Raw genomic sequence first — 15747 nt, forward strand, 5'->3', positions numbered from 1 at the left:
AGACGGATCACTGAGACTTTGCCACGGATATCGTTGTGTGCAGGGGACTTCAATATCCAAGATCGTACATGGGACGAAGGAGCGGTCAATCAAATCAGGCCCTCTTCTCCCTTCATGAGGCTTCAGGAGCTATTCACAGACCTGGAAATTCAATACGTGCACCCCGTTAACAGAGGAACACCAACGAGGATACCTGACGATGCGGAGTCGCGAGCATCTGTTATTGATTTGGTCGCAGCATCAGCGGCCTTGTTTAACCAAGAAGGATTCCACTACAAAGTGAAAGTGGATGATAGAGAAAGGTGGGGGTCGGATCACCGGCCTCTTCAAATTGAGGTGCCGATCTCAGGAAGTGAGCCAGAGATGAGGTGTAAGCGGAAGATTGAAGCGTGGTCGGAGGAGGAGGACGACTACGTGGCACAGATATGCGGAGATATTAGCAGGCTGATAGAAAATGCATCTGAGTCGGTGGAGGATTTGGAGGCAATTATGGGAAGAGTGTCTACTGCGTTTGAAAGAGCATGGGAGGAGTACTCAGAGGAGAGAAAACCGAGCCGTCACGGGAAGAAGTGGTGGAATGAGGATTGTAAGAAGGCATACCAGGAGATGGGGGAGAATGGAGGGCCTAGGAATAAGGAAATGCGTAATAAGATGAGGAGGACTTTGCGTGTAGCGAGGCGCCAATACTTTGATAAACAAATTCATAGTATGGCAAGTGATAGGAAAAGACCATGGGATCTGATGCCGTGGACTAGAGAGAGGAAGATGCCGGCGGTAGAGGCGATCCTAGACAGTGAGGGAAATTCATGCAACAATGAGGAAAAGTTGTTTGAAACCCTTCACAATACGTACAATGCGGCGGATAATAGAGAGGTGGATATGAGCAGCATGTATAGAGAGTTAGAAGAGTTCGAGGAGAGGGAATGGGTGAAGTTCTCTGTTCAAGAATTTCATGACGCGCTCAAGAATTGTGCCAAGAACACGGCACCTGGGCCAGACCACGTCTCTTGGAGATTGTGGAAGCGATTTGCGACAGATGACACGGTCTGCCAATTCGTAACAAAGATAGCCAACTCTTGTTTTGACACAGGATACTGGCCTCAACACTTCAAGCAGTCCATTTCGGTGATCATCCCGAAACCGGGCAAACCGTCATATGACAAGGCCAAATCGTTCAGGCCTATCGTCTTACTCAATACGATGGGGAAACTCATTGAGAAAATGATCGCGCGGAGGCTTCAGTTCGAGAGTATTGAAGCTGGTGTCATTCATCCTTGTCAAACAGGAGCCATACTCCAAAGATCGGTCGAGGATGCAGCAGTCGCACTGACACATCATGTTCGTACAGCGTGGGCGAAGAAAAAGGTGACTTCAGTTTTGGCTTTTGATGTAGCACAATTCTTTCCTTCATTGAATCATAACGTTCTTTCTAAAATTTTCAAACATTTTGGGTTTTCGGCTAGTGTAGTTTCTTTTTTCTCTGATTATTTAGTAGGAAGAAAAACACAATATTCCATAGACAATATCACTTCTCCCCTATTCGATAGTAATGTAGGAGTTGGTCAAGGTAGCGCATTGTCGCCTATACTCTCTGCTTTGTATATAGCGCCATGTTTTCATTTATTGGACAAATGGGTCAAAGACGAGGAGGACTGTATTCATTTCCCTCTAATTTCTTTTCTTTCTTTTGTAGACGATGGACTTCTTGTTGCTACGGGGGATTGTAGAATGGACACACATGACACTCTAAAAGAGGCGTATGCCCAAATGACTTCCATTTTCAAAGACTTCGGCTTGGTTATGGAACACACAAAGACGGAATTGTTCAATTTTGCGGACTCCGCCCGTAACAAGAATTCGCCAAATCCTAGCATCAACTTGGGTGTAGCTCCATTTACCCGCGAATCTCCATGCGTCCCTAAAGATGTATGGAGGTATCTCGGAATCATGTTTGATCGCAATTTGACCTTTCGCGATCATGTCAAATTCTATTCCACCAAGTCGGTCTCTGCAGTCAGTTGCATGAAGTCGCTTGGAAACTCCAACCGAGGACTGACGCCTAAACAAAAGCGCCTCCTCTACATATCGTGCATTCAACCAATAGCGACATTCGGATTACGCTGTTGGTACAAACCGGGAACGAGAGCATTCAAAACCAACATCAAGATGCTCCGTCTCACTCACAACCAAGGGGCGCGCTGGATTACAGGCGCGTTTCGAACTTCTCCTATGGGAGCCATGTCGGCCGTGGCTGGTCTCATGCCTCTCCACCTCCAACTCAAGAAGCTGTTTGAGAGATCGGTCATCCGCATCAACACGCTTCACCCGCACCATCCCGTTCTTTCACTATTAGAGCGGCAAAAAGCCAAAGGATCTACCCTACATCCCAACGCCTTGGAACGCAAGTCCAAGACGATCCGCAAAGTCATCAAGTCTCCATTAGACTCGGTGATAGATAATCCTTCCTCAGAGATCTTCGACCCCCTCTCTGAACACATCAAACCTGGACATCGGCTTGTGGACTGACACCCAGACAAAGTCAAATTCGTTCTCATGCCAAAGAATCACAAAGACAGAGACGAATACCACAGCAAACTGAACCTTGCTCCCATAACGGAACCGAACGCTCTGCATTTGTTCACAGCAGGCGTCAAACATAAGTTCGATCCGAGCATACCTGTGCCGCATCGAACTCACTCGCATATCGCGCTTGTCACAGTCTTCAAAGGACAAGCCATCACATCTAAAACGAGGGCCGCTGGAAGGCGGGTCAACGATGAAACTATTGTCGGATGGTCTACATTTCTGGCATTAATCAAAGCGCACAAAAAGCTTCAAAAGGGATGGCCTATTTCCAAGGTCGTCCTTTACACTACGTCCCAGTTGATCGTCAAGAACCTGATGTCAACGAATTCCAAACCGCTCGGATCACAGCTGTCCATTGCTGTATCCTTAGCCTTTGACGCCATTGCCACAGACTTCCCAGAGGTCGATATTGAAGTGCGAGGCTTTAACAAAACGTGGGCCACGGCTCCGGGTACTTATACAGAGGACTCGGGAATGTTACAGCCGTTAGCTCAAAGAGCATACTATTCAGCGGAGACCGCAAGGACGTTCACAGAGCGCTCTCTTTCATTTCCTCAATCTGCTTCTTATCATTACACGAGGCAGAAAACTACGCGAGACGCCATTTACTTATGGCAAACCGGTTTCCAACAAGGAGTCTGCACGCCGAGCGAGCCGCCACCACACATGCCGTCTTCGGATGGTATAGGAACGCGCTTCGGACTTTTAGTCCGCTCGCAAGGATTCAACGTGCCGCCACCACACATGCTCTCTTCGGGGAGTATAGGAACGCGCTCAGGACTCGGGAACGCAATTAGCGAGCCGCCACCACACATGCTGTCTTCGGATGGTATAGGAACGCGCTCAGGACCTTCAGTCCGCTCGCAGGTTCAAAATTCATCATATCATATCAAGTCTTGTTTCAAGGGTAACAGCTGGTATGACATTACTGACAAGGAAGGCAATGAAGTACTTCCAAGTCACCTTCAAGGCGGTCCATGGTTCCAAAATTATCAAGGAGTCAAGGCCGCAAACAATTCACCGCTTTTCGCTCGTCTCATGCGAGTCATGTGCAACCACGCACCGATAGGGGAATACAGAGTGAGGTTCTTCCCAAATGAACCTTACAAAGCATGTCAATGCGATCTCAAATCACCGGAGACGCGACAACACTTACTAATGGTCTGTCCTCTGTTCGTGAGGCGGATCAATCATTATGACTTGGATGGAATCACCACGATTAGAGGCCTTATCCTCTTCCTCCAAGATAATCCCCAAGTGTTTAGTTTTGAACCACCGGAACTACCGCGACATGCAGACGAAAGCTGGCCAGCATATAGGAGAGAGTTGGAGTTGGCCAGAGAAGAGGTAAACAAAAAAAGGAAGGAACGAAGGCTTCCTCCACTGGAAGGACCGATCTTCTTGCACGAGTCGATCGAGTTTGTAAGGCATTGGAATGTGTGGGAGATAAATGATGGATGGAGAGATATCTTCTGCGCGATGATGAGAGAGACTAAGCCTGTGTCACAGGCGGTGTTGAAAAGGGGTAGGAGAAGGTTGATTTTCTTTTATCTCGTCTATGAACGTTTCTGTTTCTTTGTCTATCTTAGTGTACTTGTATTCAGATTCGAACAATCTCTTCTCTCTTTCTCTTTTTCTGTTCTTATAGCTTCGACCTCGTCAGCTGGATACGGTTTTGTTGAGTAGTTAAGTACAGGTGATGTAAAGTACGGGGAACGCGTCATGGCACCCCTTAAGTAGTTTTGAAATAAACTATAATGATTACAAAAAAAAAAAAAAAAAAAAAAAAAAAAAAAATCAAAGTGCATAAAAAGCTTCAAAAAGGATGGCCTATTTCCAAGGTCGTTCTTTACACTATGTCCCAGTTGATCGTCAAGAATCTGATGTCAACTAATTCCAAACCGCTCAGATCACAGTTGTCTATTGCTGTATCCTTAGCCTTCGATGCCATTGCTACAGACTTCCCAGAAGTCGATATTGAAGTAGGAGGCTTTAACAAATCATGGGCTACATCGCCGCCTTATTCTTTGGAAGAGTCGGGTCTGTTACAACCTTTAGCCCATAGAGCATCATACTATTCAGCGGAGACCGCAAGGACGTTTACAGAGCGCTCTCTATCCTTCCCTCAATCCTCCTCTTATCATTACACGAGGCAGAAAACTACGCAAGACGCCATTTACTTATGGCAAACCGGTTTCCATCAAGGAGTCTGTTAGAGTGAGCAAGCAGTCTACAAGTGTAGTTGGTGGACTTAGAGATATGCGGACAAGTTTGGTCACATGATAGCTTAGTCATGTATGGTTGAACTTCCCTGTGGACGCTTCAGAGGCCTTAGCTTCTTACAGTCTGTCCACAGGTGAGTACAAGTTGTTAGAACTCAATATAGCTTCTTACAGTCTGTCCACAGTTGTCACTAGGATTGCTCATTCAGTTCCTGTCCGTTCGCCTCGTTTCTAGGACCGTTAGACTCACCACTGCGTCGCGTACATTCTACGTTCAACAGGTTATGGGCCCCAGCTTCTAACGCTTAGAAAACGACTATTACTTTATCAACCTCAACTCTTCTCACTCATCTTCCTATCTCTATCAACTTCCATCCCTTCCCCTGCACTCAAATTGACGTCTATGGCCTCGCAATCGTGCACACACGCTCCCTACGCCTGGGACACCATCTTGACGCGCCTGAGAGCCTCTACATCGACCACAACTCCCTCTGGCAGCCATACACCCTCTCCACACTCTCTGGGACCGATTTCCGGCCCTAAGAACGCGTCAATCGCTTGTTCCTTTTGTGGGAGGGTAGGGCACATGTCTAGGAGGTGCAGGAAGCGAAAGCACGCGAAAAAACGCGCTCAGGAGCGCTCCAGACTGTCTGGAACATCTAAAAGTAATGTCACAGGGCCACTTGGCCATCTGAGTGGGATAGGTGCAGCTCTTCCAGCTGTCAAGACACCACCCACTCCTCCTAGGGATGTTTCTACTGGTTCTGGCTCTCCTGGCTCTGATATTCCTCTGAGAGCGTCCGCTCTTGGTGCTTATTCCTCACTTTCATCCTCTCCCTCATCCTCTCCCTCACCATCCTTGCCACTACAGCTTGATGCTGACTTTTTCTGGCTGGCTGATACTGGTGCTACATCCCACATGACCTCAGGAGTAATCTCTTATCATGTCTCTACCTTGCCCGACACAAGGGCTTCAATATCACCATCTCTGCTCATTCCATTGACTTCCAATGCAAAGGGATTTCGCTTTTCACGGCTACCATCCATTCCAACAACTCTGCTGAGCTCGACGGCTCAACTGTGACTTCTGAGCATCGCTCCTTGAACTGTAACCACTACCTTCCTCTTTTGGAAGTCTCAGTGCTTATACTCGAGTAGCAATACATAGCATTCTACAATGGATACGTGCGAGGACTTTGAGGACTTGGGCGACTGGTCTGACGAAGGAGAGATTCCGGAAGGTATGTTCAACAGTGCGGTTGGACGTGCTCTTCTACAAGCAGCGAGGAACATGGAAGATGAACTCGAGCTCCCGGCGGCGTCTCGTATGACGGCGCCCATACCTTCAAGGCAGTCTGGGCTCCCAGACTTCTCCTTCACTCCCCTGTCCTACGCCTCGGGCTCCCGAGGTTTGGACAAACCATCTCCGGCACTGTTCCCGTCGACCCCGACACCGGCACCAACTTCCACCCCCTCCTCTGGTTGTTCCCGCGTCCTGACCGCTGGTCAGAAGGGTATGATCAAACTCATCAACACCACGATTCGCATGTTTGAGGACATCGAAGGTGATCACCCGCTCTACGCGCAGTTCACGGATTGCGTGGTGCGAGCAACACACACTATCATCAAGCGCCGTGATCTTGATGATACGAAGATCTCCTCTGTCGCAGGCATCGGCTCCTTCAGTGAGCAGCTCGCGATGATAATCGGGTCGGTCGATCCCCCGCCACCGGCACTTGAACCAACCCCTCCTCCTCCTACTCCCTCGGCCACGGTCTCCGTCGGCCGACATGGACATGACCCTGCGAAAATCGAAGAAGGCGAAGCCGGCGCAGCCGACCCCCCCTCCTCCACCCCAGCCTCCCATTTTTGGAAAGGACCCTGTCCCTTCTAAGAATAACACGTACGCCAAGGCCGCTGCTCGCCGTCCCCCTCAACAGCAGCCTCCACTCCGTCCTCAGGCTCCCGCGGCTGTCGCCATCGCCCCTGCATCCAAGCCTTCGGGCAGAAAGCGTAGGGCTCGCCACACATGCCACGGCGCTTCGCGCCGCGGCGTGCAGCTCACTCCACCGGCCGGATCTTCTATCCGCGCCAGTCACATTTCCCCGGCTATGCTTGCCGAAATCAACATTCATCTCCAGAGTGACGTCAATTCTGACGTCATTCTCGAACACACAGAGGACTCTGGATCCGGCATCTTCATTGCTGTGAGCCGGGTTCTTTCTTCTTCCGAGACCGCGTGTGTTCTCAAACACATCCGGCGTCTCGTCACTGTTGCGGGCGTTGTGCCCATCAAATCCTCTCCCATCACTTCGACATCCTACCTCAAGGTCATCGACGTGCCCATGGTCCCCGCCGAACCGAAGGTTTGGCAATCCGCTCAGCGCAGCGCGTTTACCAACGCGCTTGCAATTTCACCGGTAGGCAAGGAGCTTTCTATTGCCATCAAACATGCCGTCCGTTTCATGCAGACTTCGGCCCACAGCGACACATGCATCGCTTGGGTCGACATGTTAGAGTGAGCAAGCAGTCTACACTTGGTTGTTGATGGACTTAGATATATGCAGACGAGTTTAGTCACATGATAGCTTAGTCATGTATGGTTGAACTCCCCTGTGGACGCTTCAGAGGCCCTTAGCTTCTTACAGTGTATCCACAGGTGAGTACAAGTTATCAGAACACAATACAGCTTCTTACAGTGTATCCACAGTTTGTTCCTGGGATTGCTCAGTCAGTTCTTATCCGTTCAGCTTGTTTCTAGGCTCGTTAGGATTGCCACTGCAACCTCTATCGTTCTACCTTTAATAGGTTATGGGCCCCGGCTTCTAACAGCCTTCAAAACGCGTTTTTTTCCACTTTCTACCATTTTCCCCTCTATATCTCAACTTCTATCCCTTCCCCTGCACTCAAATCGACGTCTATGGCCTCGCAATCGCGCACACACACTCCCTACGCATGGGACACCATTTCGACGCGTTTTGGCGCGTCTCCGACGCGTCTGAGAGCCTCTACATCGACCACAACTCCCTCTGGCAGCCATACACCCTCTCCACACTCTCTGGGACCGATTTCCGGCCCTAAGAACGCGTCAATCGCTTGTTCCTTTTGTGGGAGGGTAGGGCACATGTCTAGGAGGTGCAGGAAGCGAAAGAACGCGAAAAAACGCGCTCAGGAGCGCTCCAGACTACCTGGAACATCTAAAAGTAATGTCAAAGGGCCACTTGGCCATCTGAGTGGGATAGGTGCAGCTCTTCCAGCTGTCAAGACACCACCCACTCCTCCTGGGGATGTTTCTACTGGTTCTGGCTCTCCTGGCTCTGATATTCCACTGAGAGCATCCGCTCTTGGTGCTTATTCCTCTCCCTCATCCTCTCCCTCATCATCTTCCTCACCATCCTCGCCACTACAGCTCGATGCTGACTTTTTCTGGCTGGCTGATACTGGTGCTACATCCCACATGACTCCTCACCGCCATTGGTTCAAATCCTACTCCCCTCATCGTATCCCTATCCGTCTTGCTGACAACTCTACTGTCTGTTCAGCTGGTGTAGGGTCTGTTGTCTTTCAACCGGTGGTGAATGGAAAAGAGACTAGAGCAGTCGAGTTTACAAGAGTCCTTCATGTTCCTGACCTCAGGAGTAATCTCTTATCATGTCTCTACCTTGCCCGACACAAGGGCTTCAATATCACTATATCTGCTCAATCTATTGACTTCCAATACAAAGGGATTTCGCTTTTCACGGCCACCATCCATTCCAACAACTCTGCTGAGCTCGACGGCTCAACTCTCACTTCGGAGGCCGCTTTTTCTGTCTCCACTCTCCCAGTTGACATCTCGCTATGGCATCGTCGCTTTATTCATCACAACTACGCTGATGTGAAGTCTATGATCAGTAAGGAACTAGTCACTGGCTTGAAACTCGAGTCAAATTCGCCTCCTGATGCCATCTGTGAGCCCTGCCTTGCTGGCAAGATGCATTCCCTTCCTTTTCCCTCCTCTTTGAATCACAATCGCTCCCCTCTTGAGCTTGTGCATTCAGACCTTCACGGACCGCTCCCAGTCGCTTCACACTCAGGCTACAAGTACTGGATCACCTTTATTGACGACGCGACGCGTTTCCGGGCTGTCTATCTGCTCAAAGCTAAGTCAGAGGCATTCGAGGCCTTCAAAGTCTACAAATCCTGGGCCGAGACTCAACTCGGAGTCAAACTGCGAGCACTACAGGATGACAAGGGAGGTGAATACATGTCTAATGCTTTCAAAAGCTTTACTGAGCTTGCTGGCATCGAGAGACGTCACTCGACTCGGAACCGGCCTCAGCAGAATGGACTTGCTGAACGGGCTAATAGGACTATGGGAGAGAGGATCACTGCTATGCTCTCGGAATCTCGGCTACCTCCTTCTTTCTGGGGTGAATGTATCTCGTCTATGGTCCATGTATGGAATATGCTCCCTACTGCTTCGCTTTCGGGCACCACTCCCTTCCAAGCTTTCTATAAGCGAAAACCTGATGTCTCACATCTCCGGGTATGGGGGTGCACTTCCTATGTCCATGTACAACGAGATAAGCGCAATTCCCTCCAACCTCACTACAAGAAGTGTGTCTTTATAGGCTATCCGGCTGGCTACAAAGGCTGGAAATTCTACAACCCAGTCACAAAGCGAACCGTGATCTCCGAGAGAGCTGATTTCGACGAGAGATACTTTCCGGGCACTTCTAAAGCCCAACTCGAAGCTGTCCCGTCATTTGCTTGTCTACCAGACTTACTACCAGTTCCTAATGACTCTTCATCACACTCGGGACTGCCACCTCTACAGGATGAAGGGGGTGATAATCACTTCCCTCCTGCTCGTCCTAAGACTCCCACTCTGTCCGCTTCAGTTCCCCCTGAAGAGAAGCCAGTTCTACCTTTACCACCTCTCCCGCTGATTCCTCCAGTAATTCCTCCCTTGATTCCTCCAGTCACACCTCCACAGATCCATGCACCACTCCCAGTCACTCCTCCTACTGCTGCAGCGCCTCTTGAGCCCCCTCACGTTCCTAGACGTACTGGGCGAGTTCGGAAGCCTCCTGGTCAATGGTGGAAGCTCAAACAACCAGACTTAGCTGGTAATGACTCTGACTCTGATGATGAAGCTGCTCTGCTGGCTGACTCGGAGTATTGTGAAGTCGAGTTTGCTGGAGCCGTTTCGGGTGCTGATCCCCGGAGTTATAGACTAGCTATGAAGTCTCCTGACTCGGATTGCTGGACTGAGGCTTGCAACACTGAGATCTTTAATCTCGAGGCTAACGGAACTTGGGAACTAATGGAACTGCCTCCGGGCAAGAAAGTAGTCAACTCTGGCTGGGTGTTCAAAGTCAAACGACTTGCCGACGGCTCTATTGAGCGCTACCGGGCTCGTCTCGTTGCTAAGGGCTATTCCCAACGTCCTGGATTTGACTTCACCGAGGTCTTTGCCCCTACATTCCGTCCTGCATCACTACGCCTCATTATTGCTCTTGCAGCTAGAGAAGGCTACAAAATGCGCTCAGTCGACATCTCTTCTGCCTTCACCTATGGAGAACTCGAAGAGGAGATTTATATGTGCCAACCCGAGGGCTATCACATTGGTAGTCCTAACATGGTCTTTCGGCTCCGTAAATCGCTCTATGGCCTCAAGCAGGCTGCCAGGCAGTGGAATAAGAAACTCCGGAGTGTCCTTGAAGGCATTGGCTACACTAGGCTTCGCTCTGACAGCTCCATCTACATCTACTCCAGAGGTGACATCAAGGTCATTGTGCCAGTATTCATTGATGACATTACTCATGTCTCGAAAAGTGATGCTGCCATGGCCTCGGCTGTCTCTGAGCTGTCCAAACACTTCAAACTCCGTGATCTCGGGTCTACTACACTTCTGCTGGGCATTCAGGTCACTCAGGACTCTTCTACTCGCTCCATCTCCCTCTCGCAGGAGCACTACATCAAGGAGCTCCTAGAACGCTTCAATATGGATGATGCTAATCCACTTTCCACTCCACTCGCTCCGGGATCTGAGCTCTCTGACATTATTCCTTCACTCGAGGATCAGGCTGAGATGAAGTCAGTTCCCTATCTCAATGCTGTAGGTGCTCTTCAGTATCTGGCCACTATGACTCGCCCCGACATTGCCTATGCTGTCTCCTATCTCGGGACGTTCAACTCGAACCCAGCTCCAGCTCACTGGCTAGCAGTCAAACATCTATTCCGCTATCTCATTGGCACTATGCACTACAAGCTAGTCTATCGAGCTAGTGACTCGGAGGAACTCTTTACTACCTACTCGGACGCCTCTCACGGAGCCTGCAAGGCCACAGGTCGAGCAACTGGTGGTTATGTGACTCTTGCATTCCTTCTTGAACTCTTACCACCACCTTTCCCTTTGGGACATTGGTGTGGACGTGCTTTTTAGTCGGAATACATATTGTTTCTAAGGGATAACGCTTGATAACTCGCGACCCCTCCAGTGCTCACAAGTATGGATGATCACCGCGATCGCCCGTACCCCGCTCGCCCTTCCCGCCCGTCGTCACCGTCGGGTTCACTCCGCAGTTCTACTTCTAAACGTAGCACTCGCTCAAGAATCTCAGTAGCATTCAGTGCTGCTAAGACTTCTATCAAGTCTTTCGGGTCACCTAAACCAAAGAGAAAGAATCATATCACAGCCGGACTCGAAGAGTACGCCGCAAAGGAGGAGACGCTCATGGAACGAGCAGACTTAGAGATCGTTCCTACGTCGCAGGAGAGTGAGAAGGAGCTTGAGGAACTCAAGGAGGAGATACTAGCTTCGAGGAGATATGCTGAGGACTCAGATGATGATGAGGAAGTGGCAGAGAGCAGCGATGAAGAAAACGACGACGCAAAGGCCGCCGCCGTACCCAGCCAGACTGAGTCCAACATCTGGAATCAATTCTCAACCCCGCCAGCGGAGCTCATGAAGACTCCGCCCCTCCCTTCCCCTCTTGATGCGTCCCAGACGACGTACGGATTCCCAACCCCTTCCCCAGCGCTCCTCGACCACCCAGCGTTGAGGGACGCGCGTACACCACCCCAAACCCACGAGGTCTTGCCCGATTTGGACAAGACCCCAACTACGCCCCGGGTAATGAAAATTACCGAGGCCGAAGCTTACGCGCTCAAAGTCCGAGCGGCAAATGACTTGGACAGCCATATCATGACAGGCGTCAGCATGTCATCAAATCAATTCGAAGAGAATGTCAACAAGTCTAAGGAGATAGTTGGCGAAATAGTTGATGCGGAGATACGGAGCTCGTCGCCCGACCTTCCATCTGAGCCGTGGACGTTTTCTGAGGACCAAGTTGCGGGCTTCAGAGAAAACTTAAACGGGATCCTAAATAGCATGGCCCGTATCACACCCAGGATGGCGACCAACCCAGACGCTATCGCCTTTGAACTCGCCAAATTCGTGGGCAGGCTTATCAATTCTGAGTGGGCTGAAGTCAAGGTTGGACATGAGTCCATCGCGTCAGTCATCAGAGAAGCAGCAACGTATCGCACCCCAGTCGATATTCCTCCTCCCCCGCCGGTGAAGAACGTCAAGTTCGCACCGACCCCCATCCTCACACCAGCAAGCGCACCAACTCCCATGGAAGTCGATGTGTCACCTCCGAGGATCCCGGCCGCCGCTAAAGGAAAGAAAAAGGCCTCCCCTCCTCCCCCTACTCCACAGCACCCGGTCACCACCTCGCCGGTGATCGCGTCTCCCATCAAGATCAGCGCGGTTCCCAAACCGCTGGTCCAACCCACAAAGACTGGCAAACAAGGTAAGCCAGTCTCTTCTTATATGCCAATTAAGCTGTCGGTGGTTACCAAGCCGACAGCGTCTAACGAGACGCTAGCGGGAGTCACGCCCCGTATGCCCGAGTCCGGTTTCAGCCGGCAAGCTAAGGGCAGGGACGCTAGCGGGAGTAACGCCCCGTCCACCATAGGATGTATTGCCTGACTGCTTGGTTTTATCCCGGGGCCTCTTATGTTTGTATCAACGTCTCGATTTGTTTTTGTTTTGTTTCTTTTTTCTCTTTCTCGATAGCGCTTGACCTCGTCGCGCTGGATACGTTTGCGTAGAATACTGTAGTTTGGGGCCTCTGTAAACTGGCGAGTGTAGTAAGCCGCGGGAACGTGTCGTGACACCCGACGTACGAGTAGTATTGAAATATACTTACGTTGATTACAAAAAAAAAAAAAAAAAAATGCACAAGCTCAAGAGGAGAGCGATTGTGATTCAAAGAGGAGGGAAAAGGATGGGAATGCATCTTGCCAGCAAGGCAGGGCTCACAGATGGCATCAGGAGGCGAATTTGACTCGAGTTTCAAGCCAGTGACTAGTTCCTTACTGATCATAGACTTCACATCAGCGTAGTTGTGATGAATAAAGCGACGATGCCATAGCGAGATGTCAACTGGGAGAGTGGAGACAGAAAAAGCGGCCTCCGAAGTGAGAGTTGAGCCGTCGAGCTCAGCAGAGTTGTTGGAATGGATGGTGGCCGTGAAAAGCGAAATCCCTTTGTATTGGAAGTCAATAGATTGAGCAGATATAGTGATATTGAAGCCCTTGTGTCGGGCAAGGTAGAGACATGATAAGAGATTACTCCTGAGGTCAGGAACATGAAGGACTCTTGTAAACTCGACTGCTCTAGTCTCTTTTCCATTCACCACCGGTTGAAAGACAACAGACCCTACACCAGCTGAACAGACAGTAGAGTTGTCAGCAAGACGGATAGGGATACGATGAGGGGAGTAGGATTTGAACCAATGGCGGTGAGGAGTCATGTGGGATGTAGCACCAGTATCAGCCAGCCAGAAAAAGTCAGCATCAAGCTGTAGTGGTGAGGATGGTGAGGAAGATGATGAGGGAGAGGATGAGGGAGAGGAATAAGCACCAAGAGCGGACGCTCTCAGAGGAATATCAGAGCCAGGAGAGCCAGAACCAGTAGTGACAGCTGGAAGAGCTGCACCTATCCCACTCAGATGGCCAAGTGGCCCTGTGACATTACTTTTAGATGTTCCAGGCAGGCTGGAGCGCTCCTGAGCGCGTTTTTTCGCGTTCTTTCGCTTCCTGCACCTCCTAGGCATGTGCCCTACCCTCCCACAAAAGGAACAAGCGATTGACGCGTTCTTAGGGCCGGAAATCGGTCCCAGGGAGTGTGGAGAGGGTGTATGGCTGCCAGAGGGAGTTGTGGTCGATGTAGAGGCTCTCAGACGCGTCGGAGACGCGCCAGAACGCGTCGAAATGGTGTCCCATGCGTAGGGAGCGTGTGTGCGCGATTGTGAGGCCATAGACGTCGATGTGAGTGCAGGGGAAGGGATAGAAGTTGATAGAGATAGGAAGATGATTGAGAAGAGTTGAGGTTGATAAACTAATAGTCGTTTTTTAAGCGTTAGAAGCCGGGGCCCATAACCTGTTAAACGTAGAATGTACGCGGCGCAGTGGCGAGTCTAACGGTCCTAGAAACGAGGCGATCGGACAGGAACTGAATGAGCAATCCTAGTGACAACTGTGGACAGACTGTAAGAAGCTATATTGAGTTCTAATAACTTGTACTCACCTGTGGACAGACTGTAAGAAGCTAAGGCCTCTGAAGCGTCCACAGGGAAGTTCAACCATACATGACTAAGCTATCATGTGACTAAACTCGTCCGCATATCTCTAAGTCCACCAGTAACACTTGTAGACTGCTTGCTCACTCTAACAGCTCCCTACTGCTTCGCTTTTGGGCACTACTCCCTTCCAAGCTTTCTATAAGCGAAAACCTGATGTCTCACATCTCCGGGTATGGGGGTGCACTTCCTATGTCCATGTACAACGAGATAAGCACAATTCCCTCCAACCTCACTACGAGAAGTGTGTCTTTATTGGCTATCCAGCTGGATACAAAGGCTGGAAATTCTACAACCCAGTCACAAAGCGAACCGTGATCTCTGAGAGAGCTGACTTTGACGAGAGATACTTTCCGGGCACTTCTAAAGCCCAACTCGAGGCTGTCCCGTCATTTGCTTGCCTACCAGAGCCACGACAAACTCCTAATGATACATCATCACAGTCATCGCTTCTTGAACTGTAACCACTACCTTCCTGTTTGGGAAGTCTCAGTGTTTTATACTCGAGTAGCAATACATTACATTCTACGATGGATACGCGCGAGGACTTTGAGGACTCGGGCGACTGGTCTGACGAAGGAGAGATTCCGGAAGGTATGTTCAACAGTTCGGTTGGACAGGCCCTTCTACGTGCTGCGAGGAACATGGAAGATGAACTCGAGCTCCCGGCGGCGTCCCGCATGACGACGCCACATCCTGCTAGGACTCCTTCGGAGTCCTCCCTCACCCCCCTATCCTACACTTCGGTCCCCGTCCCGTTGGATAACCGCTCCCCGACGCCGTTTCCGTCGACCCCGACACCGGCTCCTACCTCCACCCCTTCCACTGGGCGTTCCCGTACTCTGACCGCTGGTCAGAAGGGAATGCTCAAGCTTGTCAACACCTCGATTGTCATGCTTGACGACATCGAGCCCGAACACCCGCTGTATGCGCCGTTTACGGACTGTATACTGCGGGCGGCACATGTACTCATCAAGCGGCGCGATCTTGATGGATACAAAACCTCCTCCGTCGCGGGCATCGGCTCATTTTCTGAGCAGCTCGCGAAGATTATCGGCTCGGTCGATCCGCCCCCACGGGCATTCGAGTCAACCCCGCCCCCTCCTACTCCCTCGGGTACAGCCACCCCTCGGCCACGGTCTCCGTCGGCCGATATGGACATGACCCCGAGGAAATCTAAGAAGGCGAAGCCGGCACAGCCGACCCCCCCTCCTCCACCCCAGCCACCCGTTTTTGGGAAGGACCCTGTCCTCCCCAAAAATAACTTCTTACGCTCAAGGCCGCTTGCACGCCGTCCCCCTCCG

General features: G+C 50.7%; 6 protein-coding genes across 6 annotated transcripts; 5 read left to right on the forward strand and 1 right to left on the reverse strand.

Annotated features, from left to right (window-relative positions):
* Window positions 1–2553: 2553 nt before the first annotated feature.
* On the forward strand, window positions 2554–4802 carry AGABI2DRAFT_121315 (hypothetical protein; the record flags this gene model as incomplete). The annotated part of the gene is made up of 2 exons (XM_006455330.1): window positions 2554–3933; window positions 4452–4802. The coding sequence occupies 2 exons, from the start codon at window positions 2554–2556 to the stop codon at window positions 4800–4802; spliced, it is 1731 nt and encodes a 576-aa protein (XP_006455393.1).
* Window positions 4803–5211: 409 nt separating this feature from the next.
* On the forward strand, window positions 5212–5892 carry AGABI2DRAFT_121316 (hypothetical protein; the record flags this gene model as incomplete). The annotated part of the gene is made up of 1 exon (XM_006455331.1): window positions 5212–5892. The coding sequence occupies one exon, from the start codon at window positions 5212–5214 to the stop codon at window positions 5890–5892; it is 681 nt and encodes a 226-aa protein (XP_006455394.1).
* A 93-nt stretch (window positions 5893–5985) lies between these two features.
* AGABI2DRAFT_121317 (hypothetical protein) lies at window positions 5986–7330 on the forward strand (the record flags this gene model as incomplete). The annotated part of the gene is made up of 2 exons (XM_006455332.1): window positions 5986–6588; window positions 6644–7330. 2 exons carry the CDS (start codon window positions 5986–5988, stop codon window positions 7328–7330), a joined length of 1290 nt encoding a protein of 429 aa, XP_006455395.1.
* Window positions 7331–11304: 3974 nt separating this feature from the next.
* AGABI2DRAFT_121319 (hypothetical protein) lies at window positions 11305–12789 on the forward strand (the record flags this gene model as incomplete). The annotated part of the gene is made up of 1 exon (XM_006455333.1): window positions 11305–12789. The coding sequence occupies one exon, from the start codon at window positions 11305–11307 to the stop codon at window positions 12787–12789; it is 1485 nt and encodes a 494-aa protein (XP_006455396.1).
* A 247-nt stretch (window positions 12790–13036) lies between these two features.
* Window positions 13037–13417, reverse strand: AGABI2DRAFT_226874 (hypothetical protein; the record flags this gene model as incomplete). The annotated part of the gene is made up of 1 exon (XM_006455334.1): window positions 13037–13417. A coding segment is annotated over exon 1 (150 nt), but the record flags the coding sequence as incomplete, so codon positions are not given.
* Window positions 13418–14973: 1556 nt separating this feature from the next.
* Window positions 14974–15736, forward strand: AGABI2DRAFT_121322 (hypothetical protein; the record flags this gene model as incomplete). Its single annotated transcript, XM_006455335.1, has 1 exon — window positions 14974–15736. A coding segment is annotated over one exon (763 nt), but the record flags the coding sequence as incomplete, so codon positions are not given.
* Between the last annotated feature and the right edge of the window lie 11 nt (window positions 15737–15747).

The sequence above is a fragment of the Agaricus bisporus genome (assembly GCF_000300575.1).
Source record: "Agaricus bisporus var. bisporus H97 unplaced genomic scaffold AGABI2scaffold_10, whole genome shotgun sequence".
Lineage (NCBI taxonomy): Eukaryota > Fungi > Basidiomycota > Agaricomycetes > Agaricales > Agaricaceae > Agaricus > Agaricus bisporus.